The sequence below is a fragment of the Mustela nigripes genome, chromosome 12, assembly GCF_022355385.1.
Source record: "Mustela nigripes isolate SB6536 chromosome 12, MUSNIG.SB6536, whole genome shotgun sequence".
Classification (NCBI taxonomy): domain Eukaryota; kingdom Metazoa; phylum Chordata; class Mammalia; order Carnivora; family Mustelidae; genus Mustela; species Mustela nigripes.
Window position 1 is genome coordinate 8105076 of NC_081568.1, and position 25639 is coordinate 8130714.

Genomic DNA, 25639 nt, shown 5'->3' on the forward strand with positions numbered 1-25639 from the left:
ATAACAGACCCTTGGATAGATACACTACACTTAGTCAATCCATCCTTCAGCTGATGGACATTTAGATTTTCTGGGCCTTCGGGCCATTGTGCATACTGCTGCTACAAAGGACTGCGTGTGAGTTTTTGTGTCGACACGTGTTTTCATTGCTCTCCGTGGCTGCCCTGCATTTTACGCTCCGAATACCATGGCGTGGGGGTTCTGATTTCTCCATTATCTCTGTCAACACTTGTTATTATCTGACTTTCTGATTTTAGCCATCGTAGTGGGTGGGAAGTGATTGTGATCGACATTTCTCTGGTGACTGAGAATACTGAGCATCTTTTCACGTGCTTAAGGGGGACCTGTAGATCCCCTTGGACAAACGTTTGCTGACAGCAACTTCTGCCATCGGGCACTTGGTTTTAGTCTTTCCATCTGTAAAATGGGATCATCGTCACCGAAAGAACTCTTACAGAAAGGTGGGGCCTAGAAATGTGTGACTCTGGATGAAAACAGATACAGCTGAGAGCTGCAGCCCCACAAGCTGCAGGGACAGGGGACAGACACCTGGCTGGAGGCCCCAAGCATGCTCAAATCTCTCCCACATGTCTCCCCGTCTCCCGCAAGGCTGTGGCCGTTCCCGCTAATCTGCAGCCAGGAAAGCATTCTTACAGCCAGGTTTATTCAGAAAAGTGACATTCAGAACAAACAGTGCGTGAAACAGAGTGAGCAGGGAAGGAGGTTCTTGGCTTTTCAGCACGTGATTGATGCTCTGGGTTGAATTACGTTTCCCCAAATGACATGTCAGGTCCTAATCCCCGCTCTCTGTGAACATGGCCTTATTTGGAAATAGGGTCTTTGTAGATCTAATTCCTTAACGTGAGGTCATAGGGGATTAGGGTGAGCACTAGTCCAATGAGGGTGTCCTTAGATGAAGAAGAGGAGGTGGACACAGATGCAGGCAAAGACAGCTGTTGGATTTATCTTGCAGCCATCAGTAAACACTGAGGAATGCCAGCAGCCATCAGAAGAAGGGTATGAGCCTCATCCAGAGCCTTCCCAGAGAGCAGGGCCCCGCTGATACTTTGATTGCAAGCCTCTAGACTCCAGAACCATGAAAGGATACATTTCCACTGGTGTAAGCTGGCCGCTTAGGGGTCCTTTATTACGGCAACAGTGGGGGAACAATGCAGGTGACCATCACATAAATAATAAAGCTCTTGGGGCAATTCTTTTCCACGTTGGTTGCATGTTTGGCATTTCTGGACTCCAGCATTTATTTATGGAAACTGCCTCTCCACCCAGTGGTACTAAAAATGACAGTCCCTCGTTTAGGATTCAGCGGAGTACCGCCAAGGTGCTTGCACAAACAGCGGCCCCAGAGAGGACACCAGGGACGAGGAACGGCCAGGTTTGTTGGGAGATGCTGACTCTGGCTTGTCGCCCCCCCTTGTCGCTTCCCTCCCTCCCCCGGTGACACCCAGGTCCTCAGTCGACGAGGGAGTCCCTGTGGGGGAAACTTCAAGGGACCCTCCCAGTCCGAGCCTACAATCTGGCTGGATCTGGAGGTCTGACAGTTGTACTCACCTTCTCCTCCCAGCCCTGGGGCTCCTGGACAGCTTTGGATAAAAGCAAATGTGTTTTCCATCAAAAGCTGCTTGCGGCACTCCTGGGCTTACTACTAATTCCTTCTTAAGTCTGTCCCAAAGCACCTATCTAGCGTAGGGCCAGCTGCTGGGCACAAGTAATATGTTTTAATCAGCCACATTAAGCTCTTCCATTTTAAGACATTTTAAAGTAGATGATGAGACTCAAAGTGTCAGGTGTCCAGCAGCTCGACTTTGTGGCTGGGCAACAATTTGTGAAAATATCCATCACACAGGCATGTTTGTGACTCTACTGAAACCATCTGGGAACCCCTGTAAAATGTAAAAGAAAAATCTCTGAAATATAAGAAAACACATGCCATGAGAAGAAATGCAAGTTTTATTACAATCATTATTATTCTCGAGGTTCACAACAGATGAACTCGTTCAGGAAAATATTTTGCACGTAAGGATTGAGAGCCCAGGGACACGTCTGAAGCAGCGAAAGGATGTGAACCATGTACCTTGGAAAACAGCGCAGAGCTTCGGGTTGCAAAACCAGAAAGTAACAAGGACGCATTTGAATTTCTGAATTTCCTAGGGGAGGGTATGGTGGTCCGCACAGGCCTGACCTAGCTCCAGGAGGTAGCTGGCTGGGGGCGGCTGCTGGCTTGCTGTGCTCCCAGGGCACGCTGTTCCCCCACGCCCAGTTCGCATCTCTGCAAGCCAGGTAGCCGGGTCATACCAACATCTCCCCATTTAAGGAATCCCAGGTGTGACCACAGGGTGCCTTGATGGTTCGACCCTGCTCCCAGAGAATCAATGAGAAGGGAAAGCAAACACTGCCTTTAGCATGTGAAACAGCGCTGTGTTGCTCCCTCGGGGAAGGGCGAGAGGTGGCTCTGATGAGGTCTGCATCGTTTTTACCAGTGGGCAGACGCGGCTTTGATCAGGACGTGAGGCGGCCCGGCGGGACTCACGCTGCTGACCCGCAGCAGGTCGGGCTGTTGGCCAGTGGGACGTGGGAGCCCTACCTGCTCCAGAAGCACCTGCTCTGGAAGACGGCTACGTCTGAGGAGGGCAGCCCTTCGGCTTTTCAGAAAAGTAAAAGCACTCTCCAGCCGTGAGCCGGGGCGCAGTCTAGGGCAGCTCCGGGTAGGAAAGATGGGCTGAAAGCGTAGGACCATCGGACTCGCCCAGGTGGTCGCGGACCCGGGCAGACCTGCGCTTGCGCAGAAGGATTTCGGGGCATCTGGATGGACGGGGTTTTCCTAGCTGAAACGGAACACAGGGTTTCCACCTTTCTCGGTGGAGACAACGGACAGGTTCTCGTCTGGTCTTTCGCTGAGCAAATGCCCTAGCTTTAGTGTTCCAGAACTAGCCTTGTGTCTGTTCGGGGGTCACTTCTAGAACTCAGGAGCAGCTCTAGACGGGATTCGGAACCCCGCGGCTCTGCCTGATGGCCCCGCTGGAGGCTGTCTGCGTCAGGAGGCAGCGCCAGACTCCGGACGCGCACTGCGATCTCCTCCCGGAGATGCTTCTTCCGAGCAGACTGCCTGGATTCCAATTTTCCAGGAGGGGGCTCCTGAGGCTCAAGAGCCTTTCAACGATGGGCGCCTCTCTTTCGCTTCCCGGGACCACCTGGTACACCCCCACCCCCGCCCTGTGCAGTGACCCCCGTCACGGGGAGGGGAATCTGGGGATGCTGGTGTCACTGCCACCAAAAACCTTCCCTGCCCTGCCTTCCTGCAACCCGCCCCTAATTACTGTCCCGTTCTCCCCTAGCTGTGAAGGCACAGTGTCCTGTCACTGAACAGCATGGTACGGGCGACAGCATGCTGCGGGCGACGTTTCCTCTGGCCTTTATCTATCCTGTCCTCCCAAAATGTGGCCCTCTTGTTTCTGGGACCACACGCAGGGCCTTCGATGACTGCTGACAGAGATGTAAAACTGAGCTCTGGAAACTTCCCTGGCTTAGGTCTGGGCAAAGTTCAGCTTCTGGCCCTTACAGGGAAACCAAAGGCCACCAATCAGGGCCTCTGTGGACACAAGGCTAGGGGGTCAGATCCTTTGTAGTTTCAGATACAGAAATTTAAGGCAAAGGCAGGGGCACTTGGCTTGGTCTTAGATTTCCCAGAGGAGCAGTATTGTTGAAGAAAATGCTGGTTTTCTCTGCTGAGGAAACACGAAAGATTGGGAAACTGAGGCACTGCTGCTGGACGCGCTGGGTCCCGCTGCTCACTTGCGAGGCTGCTGGATGTGCTGGGTTCTCGGGGACGGGTGCTTGTCTATGGAGGCGTGGGGCTTCTGGTGAGCCACCTGCGCGGCCGCTGGAGGGAAGTCCTTGTCGCCCTGTCAGGAGACAGAAGGCATGCACTCACCCAGGGCAGACAGGGCGGGGTGACAGGGAGGCCCCCAACACCACGTCTACCAGCTTCCCTGCAGGGTGGCTGATGACGGGGGGGGGGGGGACTTGCCGGTGGGCAGCAGGAGGTCTCCTGGCACTTCAGGGGTCCAGAAGCTCTCTGGGGAGCAGAAGGGGGCACGAGGCTCGGGCACCACCCTGAGGGGGAGAAGGCTCACGCTCTCTGCCCCCTCGTCTTGAGCTCAGGTCACCATGGGGCTCCCTCAGAAGTAAGCTGGGCTGGGGTGGCCTTCCTCTGCTGGCGCTGACCTCATGACCCTTCCAACTGGGGCAAGACAGAGCCAACTCCAGTCTTCGATTCTAATTTGCTGTCATAGCCGAGTCAGGGCACTGGGGAAGGAGACACCCACGGTGGGGTGGAAAGTTGGGAAGTGACGCCAGAGCCAACCCCCTCCAGTTGCAAAGGCGGCGCCGGGATCTGTCAGGAGAAGTGCCTTCCAGTGCCACCATGCAAGTGTGGTGGTGGCCGGGCCGGGCCGCCGCGAGCTGGCTGGAGCCGCGGCGTGCTGCGGCCGAGTCAAGCGACCCTGGGCTGACTTTGGACTTGGACTGCCATGCAGTTCTCTCTCATGTAACAGGTGTGCCACCCGTCTGTCCCCGGGGCCCTGGGGCGAGCTGTTCTGAGCAACCGCAGGGTCTAACTCATCACACGCTGAGGGCGCGATTGGACCGAGAGCCCCAGGGCTGTGGGCGGACGCACCCGGGGCCTCCCTCAAACGCACGTTTGCTGACGGGCGTTAAAAAAAAATATGTTGTGGGGGGTGCCTGGGTGGTGCAGTCGGCCAAGCATCTGAATCTTGGTTTTGGCAGGTCCTGATCTCAGGGTCATGAGATCGAGCCCCACCTTGGGCTCCGCACTCAGCAGAGCTGGCTTGAGAGTCTCTCTCTGCCTGCCCTTCTCGTGCTCGCGCGTGCTCTAAATACATAAATAAATCAATCTTGGGAAAAAAAAAAAAGAAGTTGGGTCTCACCAGAAAAAGGGGCTCCTAAAAGGTAAAGGGCGTGGCAAATACCCGTGAGTTTAGTCCAGGGGTTGGTGAGCATTTTCTGTGACGGGCCGGGTCACAAACATGGCTCTGCGGGTCACTCCCTGCCACTGCGGCAGGAAGCAGCCACAGACGCACCGGCCCGAGCAGCCGAGGCTGGGTGCGCTAAGACCTCACCTGTGGACACCGGGATGTGAATGGCATGTAATTTTCACGTGTCACAACCTATACTTCTCATTTTGAGTTTTCAACCATTTAAAGATGCAGAAACATGCTGAGCTCACAGGTCACCCAGAAACTGCGGGCTTGGGGGTGCCCAGCAGCTCCGGCTCCTGGGAGCACGCCACGCGGTCACCGTTCCACACGGGCGCTCGCGACAGACGCGACACAGCACGGGGGCCCCTGGGTCCCCGACAGGACGGGAGGAATCCAATCCCGCGCCAAGGGTTTGCCAGAACGGCTCTTACCCGGGCAATGACACCAGAGATGAACACGGTCGGCTTGGGCGGGCTGCAAAGACAAGAAGAGAAAAGGCGACGTCAGGGAACAGAAGAGCAAGGAGACAGGCAGAGGGAGCGCGGGGCAGGCAGGTCCACGGGGACGGAGGAGGACGGAGGAAGGGGAGCAAACCTCCTCTCCTGAATGATTTCTTCTCCCCTGGACCAGTGGGGTCCATCTCCTGAGGTGAGTTCAGGCAGAAGCCAGGACTAGCAGGCAGCAGGTGAGTCTGTGTTTTCTTTGTGTTTTTGGCGGGGGGAGGGGTGTCATCCTCAAACAGTGGCTGTTAGAGCAGTTTTTGTTTCACGAGATTATGGACAAGGGTGCCTCCCGAAGCAGGGAAGAGTGAGGTCGCGGAACCGGGAGGCGCCCACCCCAGACGGATTCTCGTCCCCACCCTCGCCGCGGCTTCTAGCAGCTTCTAACAGGGGGAAAGCCCTGGGTCGGTTCAAAGCTCCTGGCCCTTAGGAGACCCAGGTATTAAAAATGTAGGGTCCTCGTGAGGCTACTGCCATTTCTTACCACCTGAAATCCTATGGAGCTACCCGCGTGTCAACCTCCCCGGGAGGTGGGAGAAAGGGCCCAAGTCACACGCGTCCCTTGCCGGAAAGCACAGAAGTGCAAACATGGTCAAGTCAGCTGCCACCGCACCACATGGAAATAATCAGTTAATACACGGTTCTCTGTCCAGCCTATTTCTGGACAGACGGACGCACTTGTTTTCACATCAAACTTTTTTCTTACAGTAGACTCATACTGTTTAGTGCATTTAGGAGATGCTGACCACACTTTCACGTTCGTGTACACTCGCCTCTGCGTGTTTTCAAATGGCTGCGTGTGCACCGTTTTAAGAACATCAGAACACCGATCTGGGGGGGTACGCAGACGCACACCCCTGTGAAACGCCCCCATCAGAGCTAAGGGGACCTGGGAGCGACAGGTGAATAATACAAGGCCAGCCTGGCAGGGAGAGGGCCACGGGGTGGGGGGGCAGCTCCAGGAGGCATTAGGTTGTGGTCAAGGCCAGTGCTGCTGGGCAGATGGGGGGCGGGGAATCCGTCCTGCTGCTGCCCAGCCCCTCCCACCTGCTCTGCTGCTCTGCTCTGCTGCTGGGCATCAGGGAGGGAAACCACTTGTCTTTGTTTTGCTCCGGGCAAACGCCCCAGGATTCACTAAGTTCACTGTTCATCTCCCCAACAGTTTCGCTAAAATACCTGAAATTCTCCCAAGTGATTTCTGTTACTCTGGGAGATTAAGAAACTTCAAGTCTTACTAAGCAGTAGAGAGATGTCCCTACATGACTGGTTTTATTTTTGCTTTTGTCGCGCAGTGAACTGAGTTGGATTTTTTTCTTCAATTACAAATATGATTTGGCTACAAGGTCAATAGCGCAACGGCCGGCCAGAGACGAGTAGGTTCAGCTCGAGGGGAAGTCCCCCACGTGGTAGATTTGGAAGCGTTTGCCATCCAGACACTTCCTGCTGCGAGGGCTCCCGACCACCCACAGGGTGGGCCCCCAGGGTGTTCACGTCCAAGGGTTTTGCATCCCAAGCTGCGGAACCGTGTTCCGGATTCTAACATTTCACGAATGTTTTAGAGAGGACTATGGAAATGGTACCCCAAGACTTTCTTACATTTTGCATGTTCCTTTAAAAATCTAGGGAAAGCCTGAAGTAGGGAAGGCTCTGTTTTGTGGACTGATTCTGTAGCATCTCCTTCCAGGCATCGTTTGGTGCCCAGACGGCAGGATTGCTTGCATTGTGTCCACTGCTTTTAGTTTTGTAACCTGAGTCAAGGCATTCAAAGGCAGTAAAGACAGCCCCCCACACCTCCACCACCCCCAGCAAGTACTTGATAAGAAAGTCACCCACAGAGAGTGAATCTAGTCAAAATAACCGTCGAGTGACTCCCTGCCCAAAGGGAACCCTAAAAGGTGTCCCAGGAAGCCCGAGCCATTATATATGTAAAACACGCATGCTTGCTTCCCCTCCTGGTGTGTCTGTATACATGTATGTACACCTTCATTGCTGAAAAGCAGACAAGCAAAAACAATGTCAAAATCGCTATATGGCTGTGTGTAGGAAACACACAAACGCACATTTTTCACAGAGAACTGGACTGTGGGAATACGGCGGCCCAACCGGCAGAGAGCGAGCGCACCTGGGCGAGGCGGCGTCCGACTCTGGAGAAAGAAGGCCGAGGCGGCCGACAGCAGGCAGGGAGGAGCAGAGGCCAGCCTGCCGCAGGTCCCTGCGTCCTGAACCCCTCGGGCCCCCAGCGCCCTTCCTGCCGTTCCCCGGTGCACCTAACCCCGCCGGTCGGCAGCCCCTGCCCCTGACTTCCAGGAATCTGGTTCTCGGGGGGCTGGGGCAGCACCCGCTCCCCTCCGCGTGCAGGGAGGGAGGGTTCCCAGACCCCAGGAGCCCCATCGGGTCCCACGCTTCCAGCCCGTGGCCGCCGCCGCCTCCTCACAGGTGACCCTTCAAAGCCTGGCTATTTCCGTCCAGGTCAGGCCCTGGGCCCCTCCCACATTAAACATGAATGTGGGTTCCAGGCCTCGCTTTCAGAAGGTCTTGGGAAGTGTGTGCAAATGGTCACGATCAGAGGCCATTACTGACCCGGGTCCAGCCCCAGCGCCACAGAATGCACGTGCAGGGGGACGGCCGCTAGAATCCAACTCCCAGAGCCTCCCCCGACATGAGCCTCTCAAGGACACCTCACCACACGACCGCGGGGGCGGCCGTGGAGACTCTGGGGACTGAAGGAGATGCCAAGATGAGAACGTTCCAGCCCGGCTCATTCCCTGAGGGGTGTCCGGGGACTCTGGGTGCAGAACTTAAGGCTCCCCGCAGGGACAGGGCTGCAAGATGGTTCTCCCCTCGCTGACCCCGTCCTCCCGAGCAACCTACGCTTTGACGTACAGGCCTTACGCTTTCGGATTTTCACGGCTTACTGGATCCTGCTCACAGTGGATAAGCGTGTCGGTGAAAAGCAAGTTGGGTTCAGAGTACAGACATATGCTCTGACACCCGCTGGGGCGGCGGGGGGCGGAAAGCTGGGTGCTGGGGCTCTGAACCAGATGTTCCATGGCCCGTGTATTCTGTCCAAAGGGGCTCCTTAGGTTTGAGATGGTGGTGGGGGAGGTTTCTGACACCTTCTCCTGCAATTCATGAACCACTGCTTGGTTAGCGGTGAGAAGGGGGACACACGGCAAAGCTCCTGGGGCAAACCCTGCAGATATACGCACAGGGCACGTGTGTCCCACGGTCCCTCGGGAAAGGAATACAGATGTGGGAAATAATACAAATGACAGAAGTAGGTACTAAAATATCGTATTAGTATAAATATTAAAAAGTAAGTAAATACTAAACAGGGATTAAAAGTCCAAATAACCTCTTATCCAATCTTTGTTCTTGTTGTTGTATGAAAAAGTACATAGTGCTTGATCGGTGCCTGCCCATACCACGTGTTCACGGATGGGCGCACAGCTGGGCCCTCACTAAGATGCTGGCCCACTGGGGCATCGAGGGACCCGTGCAGGGATGGGGTGCGGCCTAGGGAGCCACCGAGGCCACACCCACCCCATCTCTTGGCCATGGCAGGCCCCATCCCTGCTACCATGTATCGTGTTTGTGACTCATCCTTGGTCAAAGAGACACAAAGTAGCCCTTTGCGTACTGCAGAGGGCTGATTCTGGACCCAGGAGCAGGCGCAGTCAGTGGCCTTCAGGTCACAGCAGACTTCAGGACCCAACCAGAACAATGCGTATGCTGTCCAGTTACGCTGGGGGATGGGAGCGACAGTAAAGGTCCCAAGGACTTGACCCGCATCCTCGTTCTCCAGGGCCTCCATCTCTAGGTGCAGGCAAAACACAACAAAACAAAATGAACACAAACAAACAAAAAAACAAAACAAAACAAAAAACCAAACCCCACAAATAACAAAAATGGCACTGAAAGGAGTAAGGCTAAGGCCCTGTAGATCCAACACATTTTGGGGGAGGTTCTTGCTTTAAGATTGCACTTTCTAATTAAAAAAAAAAATTCAGATCAAGTAGGATTTATTCCTGGGCTCCCGGGGTGGTTTAATATTCACAAATCAATCAACGTGATACACCACATTAATAAAGGCAAGGATAAGAACCACATGATCCTCCCAAGAGATGCAGAAAAAGCATCTGACAAATTAGAGCACCCATTTTGATAAAAACCCTCAACAACACAGGGATAGAGGGAACATATCTAAACATCATAAGGGTCATACACGAAAGACCCACAGTTGACAACATCCTCAATGGGGAAAAACTGAGAGCCTGTCCCCCAAGATCAGGGATGTCCATGCTCACCAGTACTATTTAACGTAGTACTGGAAGTCCTAGTGTCATCGATGAGATAACAGAAAGAAATAAAAGGAATCCAGATCAGCAAGGAAGAAATCAAACTTCCATTATTTCCAGATGACATGACACTCTACATAGAAAATCTGAAAGACTAAAATTGCTGTAACTAATATAGGAATTTAGCAAAGTTGCAAGATTTAAAATCAATGTACAGAAACTTGTTGCATTTCTATACAGCAATAATGGAGCAGCAGAAAAAGAAATCAAGAATCAATCCCACTTACAACTGTACGGAAACCAGTAAGATACCTAGGGGTAAACCTAACCAAAGGAGTAAAAGATCTGTACCCTGAAAACTATACAACATTTATGAAAGAAATTGGAGAGGACACGAAGAAATGGACTGGAAGAATAAACAGTGTTAAAAAGTCTATACTACCCAAAGCAATCTACACATTTAAAGCAATTGCTATCAAAATACCATCAGCATTTTTCACAGAGCTAGAACAAACAATCCTAATATTTGTACAGAACCACAAAAGATCCCAATCGCCAAAGCATCCTGAAAAAGAAAAGCAGAGCTGGAGACATCACGATTCTGAATTTTAAGCTCTATGACAAAGCTTTAGTCACCAAAACAGTATGGTACTGTCTCAAAAACAGACAAATAGACCAGTGGAACAGAGTAGAAAACCCAGAAATGGACTCACAAATAGAGGGTTCTCTAATCTTTGACAAAGCAGGAAAGAATACCCAATGGAAAAAAGACAGTCACTTCAACAAATGGAGTTGGGAAAATGGATGGCCACATGAAGAATGAAACTAGACCGCTTCCTCAGAGCATACACAAAAATAAATTCAAAATGGAGGAAGGGCCTAAATGTGAGGCAAGAAACCATCAAAATCCTAGAGGAGAACACAGGCAGCAAACTCTCTGACCTTAGCCCCAGCAGCTTCTTCCTAGACATGTCAACGGGGCAAGGGACACAAAAGCAAAAATGAACTATGGGGACTTCATCAGGATAAAAAGCTTCTGCGCAGCAAAGGAAACAGTCGGCAAAACTAAAAGGCAGTTTGTGGAATGGGAGAAGATATTTGCAAATGACATATCCAATAAAGGATTAGTATCCAAAATCCATGAAGAACTTACCAAAGTCAACACCCAAAACTCAAATAATCGAGTTAAGAAATGGGCAGAAGACATGAATAGTCAATTTCCCAAAGAAGACCTCCAGATGACTAGCAGACACATGAAAAGATACCGAACATGACTCATCATCAGGGAAATGCAAATCAAAACCACAATGAGATAGCATCTCACACCTCTCAGAACGGCTAATATTAACCACACAGGAAACAGAAGATGTTGGCGGGGATGCGGAGAAAGGGGAACCTGTTTCCACAGCTGGTGGGAATGCAAGCTGGTGCAGCCACTCTGGAGAACAGCATGCGGGTCCCTCAGAAAGTTAAAAATAGAGCTACCCTAGGATTCAGCAATTGCATGAGTAGGTATTTACCCAAAGGACACAAAAATACCAATTTGAAGGGGGTACACACATCCTGATGCGCTGTTTGTAGCAATATTACCAGCGACAGCCAAACTATGAAAAGAGCCCAAGTGTCCATTGAATGATGAACGGATAAAGAAGATGTGGTGTCTTTCTCTCTCTCTCTCTCTCTCTAGATATATATAATGGAATATTACTCAGCCATAAAAAAGAATGAAATCTTGCCATACGCAGTGACGTGGCTAGAGCCAGAGGGTATTATGTTAAGTGAAATAAGTCAGAGAAAGACAAATACCACGTGATCTCACTCATAGGTGGAATTTAGGAAACAAAACAGATGAACATAGAGCAAAAGGAAAGAAAGAAGAAAGTAAACCATAAAAAGACTCTTAATGGCAGGGAACCAACTGAGGGTTGCGGGGGGGGGGGGGGGCCGGCTGGGGGACAGGCTACAGGGGCGATCAGGAAGGTGCTTGCGATGAGCGCGGGCTGTTACACGGAAGTGCTGAACCACTGACTTCTGCCTCTGACACCAGTATAACTCTATATGTTAACTAGAATCTAAATAAAAATTTGGAGAAAAAGTATTAAAAAAACAGAAGTCATTCAAGGACTGTGCGGCACGTGCGAGCTCTTAGCTGGCCCGGAGAGAACCGGCGTCGGCTAGCTCCACCGGCCCGCCCCACGTCAGCAGGCTCCCGAGACTGGAGGGCCTTCTCCCCTCCTTGCCGGCTCTGCTCTAAACCCTAGCTAGCTCAGCAACGAATTCAAAAAATCCTTGACCATTTTAACCGTTTTTATTTATTTATTTTTTAAAGATTTTTATCTATTTGAGAGAGGGAGAGCAAGCGAGCATGAGCGGGGAGGGGGAGAGGGAGTCTCAGGCAGACTCTGCACTGAGCACGGAGCCCAATGTGGGGCTCGATCTCATGACCCTGAGATGGGGCCTTGAGCTGAAACCGAGAGTCGGCAGCCTGACGGCACCATCACCACTTCAGCGATTTTTAACTGCTCGGTGGTAGACCTGGTGGCAGCAAGCACACGCACGATGTTATCCAGCCATCGCCGTTGTCCGTCTGCAGAGCTTTTCAGCAACCTTAAGAGAAACAATTACACAGCAACGCCAGTGCCTCCAGGACCCCCTCCTCCAGCCTCTCCCACAGCCCCCAGTCCTCTCCTCAGCCGCTGGCAACTGCCATTCTTCCTTCTGTCCTAATAACTGGACGACTTGGGCACCTCAGACCTCAGATGAATGGAATCTTGCTTATTTCCTTTAAAACACAAGTTTCACCCATGTTGTAGCATACGTTAGAACTCCCTTCTTTTGGGGCACCTGGGTGGCTCAGTCGGTTAAGCGTCTGCCTTCGGCTAAGGTCATAGACTCAGGATCCTGGGATGGAGTCCCCCTTCGGGCTCCTTTCTCAGCGGGGAGCCTGCTTCTCCCTCTGCCTGCCTCTCTGCCTACTTGTGCTCGCTCTCTGACAAACAAATAAATTAAAAAAAAAATCTTTGCAAAAAATAAAAAAAAAGAATTCCCTTCTTTCTCAGGTTGAATTATGTGCCATTATAGGGGTAGGCCACATTCTTTTTATCCACTTGTCGCTGATGGACACATGGGTTCTTTCCACCTTTTGGCCACTGTGACAAACGACACGGTGGACACTGATGTCACAGGACCTGTTTGCGTCCCTGCTGTCAAGTCTCTCGTGTATTCACTCACAAGGGGACCCCTGGGTCCTGTGGTCGGTAAGCCCACATTCAGGTCTGAGGAACCACTGAACGGTTTGCCACGGAAGCTCCACCATTTGAGATTCCCATCAGCAAAGCCCGGGGTCCCATTTCTGCACGTCGCCCATTTTTATCATCGTCCGGGGCTTTTTGATAGCAGGCATCTCAATGTGTGAAATGTGCTATATCGTCATTGTTTAGACTTAGCAACTGAAGTTTAGGAATAAGGTTCCTTGGGGCGCCTGGGTGGCTCAGTCAGTGAAGCGTCTGCCTTCGGTTCAGGTCATGGTCCTAGGGTCCTGGGATCGAGCCCCGCATCTGGATCCCTGCTCAGCGGGGGTCTGCTTCCCCCCCCCTTCCTCCCCACTGCTCCTATACGTATGAACTCTCTCTCTCTCAAATAAATAAATTAAATCTTGGGGGGAAAAAAGAGCTTCCTTGCAGCAGGGAATAAAACGTATCAGTGCGCACTGATCATCGGCCACGGTCTTTAGGACACCACGCCCCCCCCCCCCCCAAGTGCTCTCCCCTCTGAAAGGGAAAAGCCTGTCATCGGCTGCAAGGACATCAAGGGAGCCGCCAGTGACAAGGTGACGGGAGGCTGACCTCTCGTCGCAGAGAGACACGGATCTGCACGGAGCTCCTGCTCGGCCCAGGCCGCGTGGGGGTGGGGTTTTCATCAGGCTTGGCCGAAGCGCCCCTCGTTCCATGCCCTTCTCCACCTGCCGCGCACAGCCCCTCCCGCTGGGAACCGTCTGTTCTGTTTGTCGAGCAGAAACCCTGCCCGAACTCCTCGAGCTCCGGCAGCCGCGACAGAAACTCAAACGAGAACCGTGGCGACGAGTCTGCTTACCAAGCTGTGTTTGCAGAAACACACAGATTTTAGACTGCATTAGGGTTCCGCGCAAAGCATAACCTACATTTCCAAGATTCTATAAACTGTGATCGTGGCTTTGAGGATTTAATTATTCCGATGGAAATTGCTCTGACAGATGTTGTGTTGAAGATCCAACACTCCTGTCTCTCAGGAAACAGAGACGGGGAAAAAACCAGCCCTGCCTTCCCCACTTCCTCAGGCTTTTCCAGTTTCTAAAACCCGCGCTTCTCTAAACTTCAAGGGACAGCAGCGAGGCGGAATCAGTGGGGATTGGTGCCCCAGCAAGGGCTTCTTCACACATCCGCAGCCCCGCACCTGTCACACCCGCCCCAGGCAGCGGCCGAGTGTCTGAGGCACGGAGTACTCCAGGCTCCCCTGTTCGGCACCTCACAGTCGCAGCAGGGTCCTCTGGCCCAAACTACATTTTCTTAGTATTTATTCTGTAAGTTTCCTTGATGGATAACGTTTATGCTTTCCTGGCATTCCAGACAGGCGGGATCAAATGCTTAGGGAATGAGTGACCCAGCAGAATGGAGACGGCTCTCGGGACTGGGTTTGCTGGTCTCATCTTTATTTCCTTTATTTTTTAAAAGATTTATTTATTATAGAGACCGAGAGTGAGAATAGGAGTGGAGGCAGAGGGAAGGAATCTCAAGCAGACTCCCTGATGGGCGCCGAGCCCGACTCGGGACTTGAACCCACGACACCAAGATCATGTCCTGAGCTGAAACCAAGAGTTGAACGCTCAACAGACTGAGCCACCCAGGAGCCCCGGTGATCTCATCTTTAAAAAAAAAAAAAAAAGAAAAGAAGTCCCCAGGGCCGAGAAAACAATTCACGTTCTTAAAACTCTTCTCAAATCGAAAATAGCAACTACTGAAATAAATATCGGTGTTTTAATTTAACTCAACCTACCCCAGTGACTAGTAGGCCAACATGGGATCAACAGAAAAACCATCGAGGTCCCTTGATGGCCTGAGGTCTCCCTACCTGGACTGTCACAGTGCGGGTCCCCTACGACGGGCCATTTTCTGCCCAGCTCTGGGGGGTGCAGCTTGGCCGCTGGGCTGTGAAGGAGCCTATAGCCACAACTTGGTCCAGTTTCCCTTCATGGGGATGGCTGCCTGGCCTGTGCTGTGGTGGCCCTGGCAGGCGAGGACCTCCAGGGCCCTCAGGGTGGCCTCTGCGCTGTCTCCAACCCCTGGCATTTTGCCCAGAGGCTCCAACCTAAGATGATGGCCTCTTCTAAGTCCCTCTTGTGGGACAGGACTGCGATGTTTGCGGAAGCTACCACAGGCCTCTGGGACACCCCCTTCTTGGACTCCGGAACCTGACCGCAAATTCGCTCACTTTCTGGGGCCCTCCTCCCACTCCGATTCCAGTGTAGTTTCTAGAGTTTTGCCCAGAACGGCATGCACCGTCCACATGTGCCCCAGCAGCCCAGGGCTGTGCAGCATGCCGACCTGGTCCAGGACGGTGAAGCCTGTTCTTGCTCAAAGCTAAGCCTGGGGACAGGATTCTGGGCTCCCTGGCAGGGGCCGAAATGCTCCCCTTCCCAGGACTGCTAGTGACAGGAAACAGGGTCAGCGTGTGTTTGTATCAACCCCGCTTTCCCAGCAAGTTCTATGGGGTCCTTTCTCTTCCTGCTTTTACCTCGGGTCGGGGGGGTGGAGAGCCGTTCCACTCTCGTCCAAAAACAGGCTTCTAGGAATGGGAGGAGGAGTTCAAGGCCACTGGAGCCGTGGGCCTCTGCTTCCCGAGTGTCTCACAGAGATCAGGGTTCTGAGCTGCTGTGTAGGAGCACGCCGGGACGGACACACACACACACACACACACACACACTGATCAGTAGGACTGGGGATCCAGTCAAGTCACCCCATCGCACTGCAAGTAGTCAAAATGGCAGCAAAGACATTACTGGAAAGTTTTAGTTAACAGAATCATTTCCATGTGAGTGCTTTTGATCTGAGTTCCAGGAAGTCCACCAAATTACCCTCTGCAAATACTTTCTCCTCTTCACGAAAATGCACTCTGAAAATATCAGAGGGAGGTGTTCATACAGAGATGGGGCCATGCGGCCTTTAATGCATTGTTTCTTTATTTCTCAAAAGGATGGGAATGGCCTCAGATGATAACAGCCCTCTGTGTACGTATCACTCACCAGGGGCCAGGCACTGAGTTGGGTGCTTTACCTAGAATTATTGTACTAACCCCCTCAAACTTGTGAAGTAGGATTATGTCCACTTTATAAATGAAGGAATGGTAAATCAGAGAGGCTAAGTAATTTGCCTGAAGGTTGCCCAGCAGAGAAGTGCTCAGAGTCAGACTTGGAACAAAGGCAGGCCACAGCACTAGCCTAATGCCCTCCTTTTAGGGCTGAGAAGTGGGTCACTTGGTGGCCTCTATTTCCAGACTGTCTTTTATGTACAATTTAAAGATGCAGATTTTTAAAGTAAGCAAGCTCACTGTAGTCACAGAGTCCCTTACTTAACCAGACAGATTGGAACAGATTCACATCTGCCTTTCTGAGCTGATAATGGATTTTTATTTTCCTTGAAAACTATCATTTATGTCTACAGCCCCTCACTAGGGTACAGAGCACGTCCCCGTAAATGAACTCATCCGATTCTCTTCTGTAGGGTTGTCTTTATTCTACGGACGAAGCAATGGCAGATGCAACAGGCTGAAATTTGTTCGCGGTCCTAGAGGCAGAGCCGGGAGGGGCGTGGGCCCCCTAGCTCTCAGCTCAATGCTCTTTGCTGGGTCATTGCTGGCTCTGCCCCAGAGAAGGTTTCAAACTCTCAAGCCAGAACACAGTTGACATGGTCCACGAAGGCGGCCAGGAGGAGAGGGGGCAGGTGGGCCCAGCCAAGCATGGGTTCTGAACCCCGATGTCCATGTTCGCCTCCTGGCTCTGCCCATGACCGGTTTGGTGGATGGTGTGTGAGGGCCTCTGGGTTTAGCATCCTCCTCTGGGCTATGGGACGGCTGCGGACCCGACCCCGTCAGGTGATCGGCCATATGCACGGTGCTCAGACTCTCTGCCAATGTCACGTGTTGAGACAGTGACACATCCCTCCCCCTGACTTCCCCCCTCCCTCTAAACCCTGCCTTTGGTTTCCACTGCCAAGTCACACCCGGTTCAGTTCTATTTCATCCGCCACGTAGAACAACACTGGCCTTGTCTGGGACACGAGGGCTTCCGAAGTGAGTGGAATGGCCTGTGATAACACAGATATCCCCAGCCCATACGCTGGACTCGGAGAAAAACTCTCTAGTTCCTCTAGAGTAACACAACTCTCTAGTCCTGCCCTTCATCTATTCCGTTTCCATGCTGACACGACCCGGGCGGCTTGTTTAGCTTCTCAGCCCAAGGAAGCCAGGAGGGAACGGTCGCGAGGCAGCCAGGGACCATGATGGGGCCACTGGCGCTTCCAGCGGAGGCTGGCATCTCTGTGGCATAAGGCTGGGGAGGAAGGGGTTCCAAGTGCTTGTGCTGGGGCCGCCAGCCCCTCCTGCACCCACAGCTCCTGGCCCCAGCCCACAGGTGAGGATGGACGGAGGCCTGGCTGGGATGCTGGCAGGGGCTGGCAGAGGCCGGCCGCCACCCAGAAAAGGCGCCATCAGGACGGGGAGGGTGTCATCGGGTGACACCCCCCCCTTCCTGGTAAGAAAGCAGTGTGTGCTCAGGAGGGGATTCCCCGCACCCCCCCAAATCTCCCTAGCTGTCAGATCATCTGGTGAGTCAGCGAGCGGTGCTCACATAAACTCTCGGGCCCAAAAGCCTGTGTCAAAGTTTCGATTTCATTTTCCCACAAGCAGCTAACATTTCCACGAGGCCTCCCTCCCCATGAGGCCACGTGACAGAAGCACTGCCCCATGTAACCTGCCACCCATCACAAGGCCACCGAGCTGGTTCCAGACCACAGCCTTTCAGGGGTGTTGTGCGTGGTCCGAGGGGGGGGAAGAGGCAGGATCTCTCCAGACGCAGCCCCGCAACCGGAAACACGGGCTGTGAGGGCTTCGCTGAGCCCTGCCTGAGGCCAGAGCGAGAACACGGCTGCCCCCTCAGGGGGTGACCCAGCCCGAGAGGCCGTGTGCAAGCCCAGAATGAGACCTGGTGGCCAGCTCCGGGAGAACGTCCAACAGGGTCTCTCCAAAGGGCGGGTGGGGGGGGGGGTCAACGCAGACCCTGCCAAGGCGATGTCTAAGTTGGGGCCCGCAGGTGTGAAGGGAAGGACACGTGCTGGGCCGCAGTGAGCAGAAGGAAGGGGCACAGCTCGATTTGCTTTTGCCGGCACGAAGTCACAAAGTGGGTGAGGTCCGAGGGGGCCTCTTCTTGGTCTTCTGCAACGACGGAGGTGGGGTGAGGTGGGTGCAGCCCAGCTCGCGGGACGGGCCTCCCGGTGAGAGGGTAGAGCTCTTCAGCCATCTGGAAGCAGATTCTGTCACTGTCTTTTGACTTGGCTCTAAATCCACGGATTCATGTTTTCACGGCGTTTACAGAAAAACAGATTCCCACCTGCGGTGATGTGTATGTATGTCCTGAAAACAGACGGAAAACAAATCCTCCCTAGCTACGTTTTCTTGACATATCTTCCTGGCTGGCTGTTCATTTATTTGGGTTATTAATTTTCTAGACACCAAAATAACAATTAGCGTGGCTGGTGACCGCAGGGAAACCGCTCACTTGACTGCACCCAGACATTCCTTTGTCACCGTAGTTCCTCACAGACGTGTTGGCTACCGGCAGCTGGAGCGCGGGGCCCAGAACATTCCCACAAGATGGCGCTGCGGGTCCTCTCAGCTGCTGGCGGTCCGGTGGCCGAGCTTTGGCAGGTGCCCGGTGCACAGGGCGGCTGGAGGCTGGGTGTCCCTGGTGGGCCAGGGTCACTGGCACCTCAGGACAGGTGTGTCCCCCCGTCCTGTGAGTCTGACTAAGGGCAAATAAAACACAACCCCTGGGCTTTCTTTCTTTCTTTCTTTCTTTTTTTTTAACCCCCGTGCTTTCAATAAAATGCTCAACCTGAGAGAAAATCCTCTGGAAGCCAGTTCCTACCCAGTGTGGTATATGGAGTTTGTAAAACCATTTTCAAAGGGGCCTGAGCAAAGGTCCTTAACCGGTCTCCTCACTTTCAAGGCGAGGACGGAGGCTCAGGGTCAGCAATGGGGGCCTCTCCCTTCCTGGTTCAGGCCTTGGGACAGGCCCTGCGCCCGGCCTGCTCCTCGGAGTCTGTCCTGGAGACGAGTGGGGTCCAGTCCCCACGTGGGAGGGCTTCTCGACAGGCTTCTCCAGCGGGCACCCATGCGTACGCGGCTCACCGCTGGCCCAGACGCCAGCACTCTGCCCGTTGTTAGTCTAGTGTGAGGAGGTGGGGACCCCCCAAATCCCGAGAGCAGGGCCAGCGCAGCTTCTGCATAAACCATGTGTCCCACCGACACACAGGCCCCTGGCAAGAGCTGCGGACGGTCTACCCAGGGCCTGGAAATGCCACTTGACCCCTCAACCCGTGTTTCCAGAAAGCTCCTCTAAGCTTAGTGCTTGTTCCGTACAGAGACATCCTGGTGTGGCTTATGACCTTCCCCTTTTCTTCCCTCGTCCCTCCCCCTGGCCCTCTCCCCCGCAGGCAAAGGCAGCAGCGACTCTGACTGTTAGCTCGCATCCTACGGGCTTAACACACAGGGGTCGTCCTGGCCAGAGACGGTCTCTGCGTTCATGGCAACAGAGGGGCGACCACACTGGATGACAGAAACCCGCGCCACGCTTCCTGCCGGGTGTGCACGGGCGCTGCCCGGTGCTGGGCACCTGCACGGTGGAGAAAGCCCACCTCGTGTCCGCATAGAGCTCGGGGAAGATCCAGAAGCAACGCGAGCAGGGTGTCCTGGAGCATCTGGGGTCCCCGGGCTTTGGAGACAAACAGCTCTGGGTTCCAATCTCCCCTGAGGTGAGCAGCCCCTCCGAGCCTCTGCGTCCACCTGTGTCATGGGTGGACAGAACAGCTGCTACTTGGAGCAGAATAATGTACCTATACTGTGCGCAGGGGGCCGCCTCCACCGACAAAATTACGTTTAGTGGCAAAAGACAATGAATTGATTTCCTATATAAAGACGGGACCCCTCGTTGCTATTTTGTTTTCTAAAGTTGTCATTTAAAAATTCTTTCCTTCTCCCTCCCCTGCCCCCCCGCCCCGTAATAGAAAGTTCCAGGGTTTCTCGAGCTTCTTTTTTTTTTTTTTTTTTTAAAGATTTTATTTATTTACTTGAGACAGAGACAGTGAGAGAGAACATGAATGAGAAGAAGGTCAGAGAGAGAGGCAGGCAGAGAGAGAGAGAGAGAGGGAAGCAGGCTTCCTGCGGAGCAGAGAGCCCGATGCGGGGCTCGATCCCAGGACCCTGAGATCATGACCCGAGCCGAAGGCAGCAGCCCAAACCACTGAGCCACCCAGGCGCCCCTCTCGAGCTTCTTTGAACCTTGTTTTCTCATTCCTTGTTCTGAGCACATACGGTGCCGTGGGGGGGTAGGACTGGAGGGTTTTGACAGAGAGGAAAGGTCCCAGAGCTGAAGAATTTGAGCCCCTGCTGGCCCCACTCCCAGCACCCTGTGTTGTTCAAACAACACAGGGAAGGGGGAAAAAACAAAACAAAAAACAACAAGACCCCTTCATGTCACTAAGTGTTCTAGGGAAGATACGTCTTAGGAAGGATGTAGATGACCATTAAAGGCAACGGCTAAGTTTTAAAATTAAAAAAAAAAAAAATCTGTTTTACCACGTGGTAATGTAAGGGAAGCTGGAAAACAAGGTTTGTCTGTGGGTTAGCTCCAAAGCTACACTGTCGGGTGCGGTCTGCAGGGGTGACCCGTCACTCGCAAGTACGTGAAATCAACGACAGGGAGAGGCAGTGCAGAGCGGGCGTCCGCTCGAGTTAAAGTACTTACTGCCTGTAGTGTGAAATCGGATCTAGTCGGCTGTTTCAGGGTCATGGGTCATGTTCACGATGATATGAGCTTGGGAGGAGGGTGTCCCTGGTTCAAAGCACAAAGTAGTATTTTCTAGAGCGCTACAGCTTTAAATAGGAAAATGACTGTGTAAGAAGAAAATCTGACAACTGCTCACAGAACTTCCATCAGAATGAAGTAACACGGACGTTAAATCAAATACAGGCGCCAACAACGCATCTGGCCTGGGTCTCCTTCCATTTCCAGACGCACAGGTGGTCGACCCCGCACGGGGCCAGCCAGCGCCAGGCGGTTTTTCGTGGAGAACCCAACAATAAAAGAGGAGAGATGCCAGATTTCACTTGCTCTCGGGAGACTTTCGGCCATGAGAGCTTTGCATCTAGCAAAAGTCAAAACACGCCGTGGGAGGACTGAGCACGGCTTAGGTTAAAGTCAAGTACACGGCATGATGGACAAGAGCTTTTGGATTGCTCTGTTGCTGGATTCGCCTGTAATTATATCCTTAATCCACCCTCCAAACTCCTGGCAGGGAGGGATTTGGTAAGCCGCGAGCCGCAGTCCCAGCCCCGCCAGCCGGGCGGACGCGATAAGCTGCTGCCTTCAAAGGTCTCCAGATCTGCAACGGCAGCACTGAAAACACGAGCTCTTGGTCCCTCTTCGGGTCGCAGCACGCGCTCATGCATTTTCAGGAATTAACAGATAAAGAGGAGCAAGGTCAAATGCACAGAAACCTAAACCCACCTCTAATTCGGCTTTACTCTTACAAGCCAGGGAGGGAGCGAGTGCATTCAATCCAAGAACCCCACCCTCGAGCATCTGTTTAGAGCAGATGCTCCAGAAATACCCGAGCGGCTCGGCCGAGCGACAGGGATGGACTGTGCCGTGGCCCAACACAGAGTCCCTTCCGGGCAGGAGAAGAGCACTCTGGGCCGTGACTCAAGTCCTCATTCATTCCCCGACAGGGAAGAGTCATGACTCTTCATGGCACTGGTCTTGGCAACCAGGTCCCTACCTGGGAAAATTAATAGATTCGGGGCCCTAAGGTTTATCTGTGGTTTGTTTATCTGTCGGCATCACCTGTTTACTCCCGCAACAGACAGATGTCTGAAAGCACCAAGCATGCCTCAAAATGAGGCAGCGTCCAGTTTTCTATCTGGCACATCTCCCGCGTCCTGCTGTCCAGTAGCGGGGGGAGACACGGGGCTCGCCGCCGCTCCCCGTCACCATCTCTTTTCCACTAATGAGAGTTTGGGGCTCCTCTGTTGTCCAGAACTCCGCACTAGGGTCTGGCTAGGATGAAAGATGACAGAGCGCTGGACCCAGGGCCCCCTGAATGTCATCAAGAGGCCCACAGGGCACGCCTGTGAGGTTTGTCAGAAGCTAAAGTGGGACACAGATCATAGTGATTTTCCAGAAACGAGTCATCCCTGTTTCAAGGCGGCGGGTCTCTGTGGCAACCAGAAGAAAACAGAGCGCGTCCTTGTCCTTAACGACGGGAAGAACTTCCATGGGCTGATCTCTGTCAAGGATGCCCGAGGCCCCGGGGGCTGCTCCCGAGGACGCGAGGGGAGTCAGAGAAACTCCCTGAACTTGGCGAATAAGGGCTTCAGGCGGCGAAAGGAAGAGCTGGGGCCCGAGACAGAGCCAGCGGCCAACGTGTGCTGCCCTGGGCCGCCTGCCCGAAGCTCCCCTTACCGCCTCCTCCTCCCAAATGCTCCCTCTGAGCCCCTGCTTCCTTTCCTTCCACGGAGACAGCCAGATAACTTGCTTTCCCCACCAACGACGCGCTCACCGTGCCTCGTCGTAAAAAGTGAAGCAGGTAACTGGACGGCGAGGCGGCTCCAAGGGGCGGAGAGAGAACCGGGCGGCAGAGGGAAAGCACACATCCGAACTGACAGCCGGGGCCAGCAGGCACCCGAGACTCAGTTTCCTTACCAGAAATAAGCGGCTAACTACCCCCTCCGGAGCTCATGGGAATTGGGGGAAGGTCAAGTGAGCTCCCCCCAGTAGGCACACTGTGCACACAAGGAGTGCCTCAAGGAGGGAGCCATTACTAGGTAGTGTGGGGACCCAAGCGGGTCTTTCTAGGCCACGTGACAGTGGGGACGGAGGCCAGGGTGGCTGCTATCCCACGTGTAAGCAAGAGCGGAGGAGCAATCCTGGTGCCTGGAGGACGGCTCCTGGCAAGCCGAGGCTGGGCTCGAGGACCACGGTGTGGATGTGGCCAGGTGGGGTCAGGATGGGGACCAAGGAGACACGGTGCCATGGCCATAGCCCTAAAGAGAGAGGCCCCAGCCGAGACTCCCTGGTTGACCTATCGGCAGGCTAGATGTGACGTGTTTCGAGGGGGTAGAGGGAAGTGCAGGGGGGTCAAAGGGAGAGTTTATAAGGCTCGCGTGGAGATGGCATGCCTGAACGGAGCCTCATACCAGAGCCTGCCTTCTCCCACCACGGACGGGCAAGTAAATCCCCACCTAAGGCCCACCTCTGCTGAGGGAGTGAGGCAGCGTGTAGGAGCAGCCTGGTTCCGGTTCACAGCAGCGTAAGCACTTCCGGGTCAATGACAGTGGGGGTCACTGACAGCGGCGGATCACAACAAACGTGAAAGGTCTAGAACGCAATACAAACGAGGCTGGGAAAAGGAAGGTGGGGCCTTTCTCTCTTCTTCCTCTAACCCTGCTGGCTCCGCAGGAAGGGGAGTTTGTTAGGGTTGAGAGAGGTGGACATTTCAGTTGAAGAGTCGGTGCTGTCTGGGGAACTCAACTGGATGCAGCTGGGGTCAGAGGCCGCACAGAAGCCAGGGGCATGGCGGGTCTGTGACCGCGGGTCTCTCCACGCTCCTGCTGTGCCTGGGCCCCTGCACTGAAGAAGCATTTTCTGAGCAACCACTGGTGCCAGCCACAGAGCTGGGTACTCAGACACAGATGGGGCCCAAATGCATGAGGGCCCCCAGGTCTGCACAGTGGACTGCAACTCCAGACTTGACCTCTTTGCCAGTGAACCCAGGGCCCTTACCCTATAGGCAGGATAACCCACTTGCTTTGCATTTTGTTATCCAAAACCAGAACACACTGCCTGATGAATGGAAATCCTCGTGGACAGTGGGAGAGAATATTTGAAAGCAGGACTATTCCAGAAACTTTGTGGCCCCTGGGGTAGCGGGTGGAAATCCCGTGTGTTCACACGGCTCCAGGGCCTCAGGGAAGCATCTGATGATCAAGCCGTCACCCTGGAAACCAAAGGGAAGGACCCCAAGGAAAGGTGACACCCAGGCAGAGCAGGGAGCCCGCCGGGGTGAGTGGAGGCATGGCAGGGACCTAAAGCAGCCAAGGAAACAAAGGTGCAGTATTTTAAATGAGCTACGTGGCCGTGAGCGAAGCACCCAGATCAAAACCATTTGCATCGATGGTGCCTGTTTCACAAAGGCAGGTGCAGAGGGAGTGGGAGCACTAACCTGGAGCACCACCTTAAAGAAGGAAGTTCCATCGGGTATAAAGAACCGCAAAGGCGAGTTCTTCTCCAGCTCAAGATAGAGTTCGTCCCTGTCCCTCAGCATTTGCCTCGAAAGAGTGCTGAGCGGGGTGGAAAGGAAAAGACAGCATCTTTGTGGTGCGGTAACACGGCTGTGAGACAGTCCTGAGCCACTCTCGGGGACATAAGTACAAACATTTTCTGCAATGCAGTCTTCAAAAATGATACAGAGGCTGATGGCATGATGTTTGCCTTCCTATCCTTTTCTAGGAAAAAAAAAGGGCAGCTAACCACCTGCTGTCTCCTTCTTGACCAGTAGAGGGGAGGTGGAATCCACCCCGGTTATCACTGGGATACTGGTGTGTGTGTGTGTGTGTGTGTGTGCGTGCGTGTGTGTCCCTGACTTCTGGGCTGGCTATCTGGCTCCGCCCCCGTCCTAATGTAATTACAGGGAGCAGCACCACCTCGCACCCTCAAAACACCCGTCCAAACATGCTGCATCGTCACTCCTTTTTTTTTTTCCTTTTTAAAGATTTTTTTTGGGGTTCCTGGGTGGCTCAGTCGTTAAGCATCTTGTCTTCAGCTCAGCTATGATCCCAAGGTCCCGGGTTCAAGCCCGGCATAGGCCTCCCTGCTCTGCAGGAAGCCTGCTTCTCCCTCTCTCACTCCCCCTGCTCCTGTTCCCTCTCTCACTGTGTCTCTTTCTGTCAAATAAATTAAAAATCATTTTTAAAAAAAAAAAAAGATTTTAAAATTTATTTGATAGAGAGAGAGAGAGAGAGAGAGCGCACCAGCAGGGTAAGTGGCAGGCAGAGGGAGAAGGAGAAGCAGGCTTCCCACTGGGCAGGGAGCCCGACACGGGACTCGATCCTGGGATCCTAGCAACCGAGCCACCCAGCCGCCCTTGCCTGTATGATCTTGACACTGAGCCTGCTGGTAAATACTGCCTCAAGGGCCTGCTCCCATGTTCTCTCTCCCTTGCCTTCCGCGATCCACTGGCCGTAGCGGGTTCTCAGCTGTGTTCCCACAAAGACTGCCCACTGCTCTGTGCAGCCCAGGCTCTCGCATGCCCAGCTCCCCTTCGAGGTCGAGGACAGTGGTGGGACTTTGCTGATCACAGCGCCTGCAGTGTCCAGTGCACACAGAGCCCGGCGGATGCCGTTCGTGCTCCACGCGTGGCCGGCCGGGTCTGCAGGAGCGCGTGAACCAGGCGGATTAACTGTGGCTGTAGGCTGCTCCCGCCTCGGAAATGCGCGGAGCTCCTGGTGCGGGGAGAGCCTC

General features: G+C 53.5%; 1 protein-coding gene across 1 annotated transcript in view; it reads right to left on the bottom strand.

Annotated features, from left to right (window-relative positions):
* Positions 1-1950: 1950 nt before the first annotated feature.
* DAP (death associated protein) overlaps positions 1951-25639 on the bottom strand; it is a 65850-nt gene continuing 42161 nt past the window's right edge. The window contains exons 3-4 of the mRNA XM_059416909.1: positions 5447-5489; positions 1951-3920 (exon numbers count right to left, since the gene is read on the bottom strand). Of these exons, the coding sequence (XP_059272892.1) occupies positions 3807-3920; positions 5447-5489 (157 nt within the window). The 3' untranslated portion in view covers positions 1951-3806. The remainder of the gene's footprint in view (positions 3921-5446; positions 5490-25639) is intronic.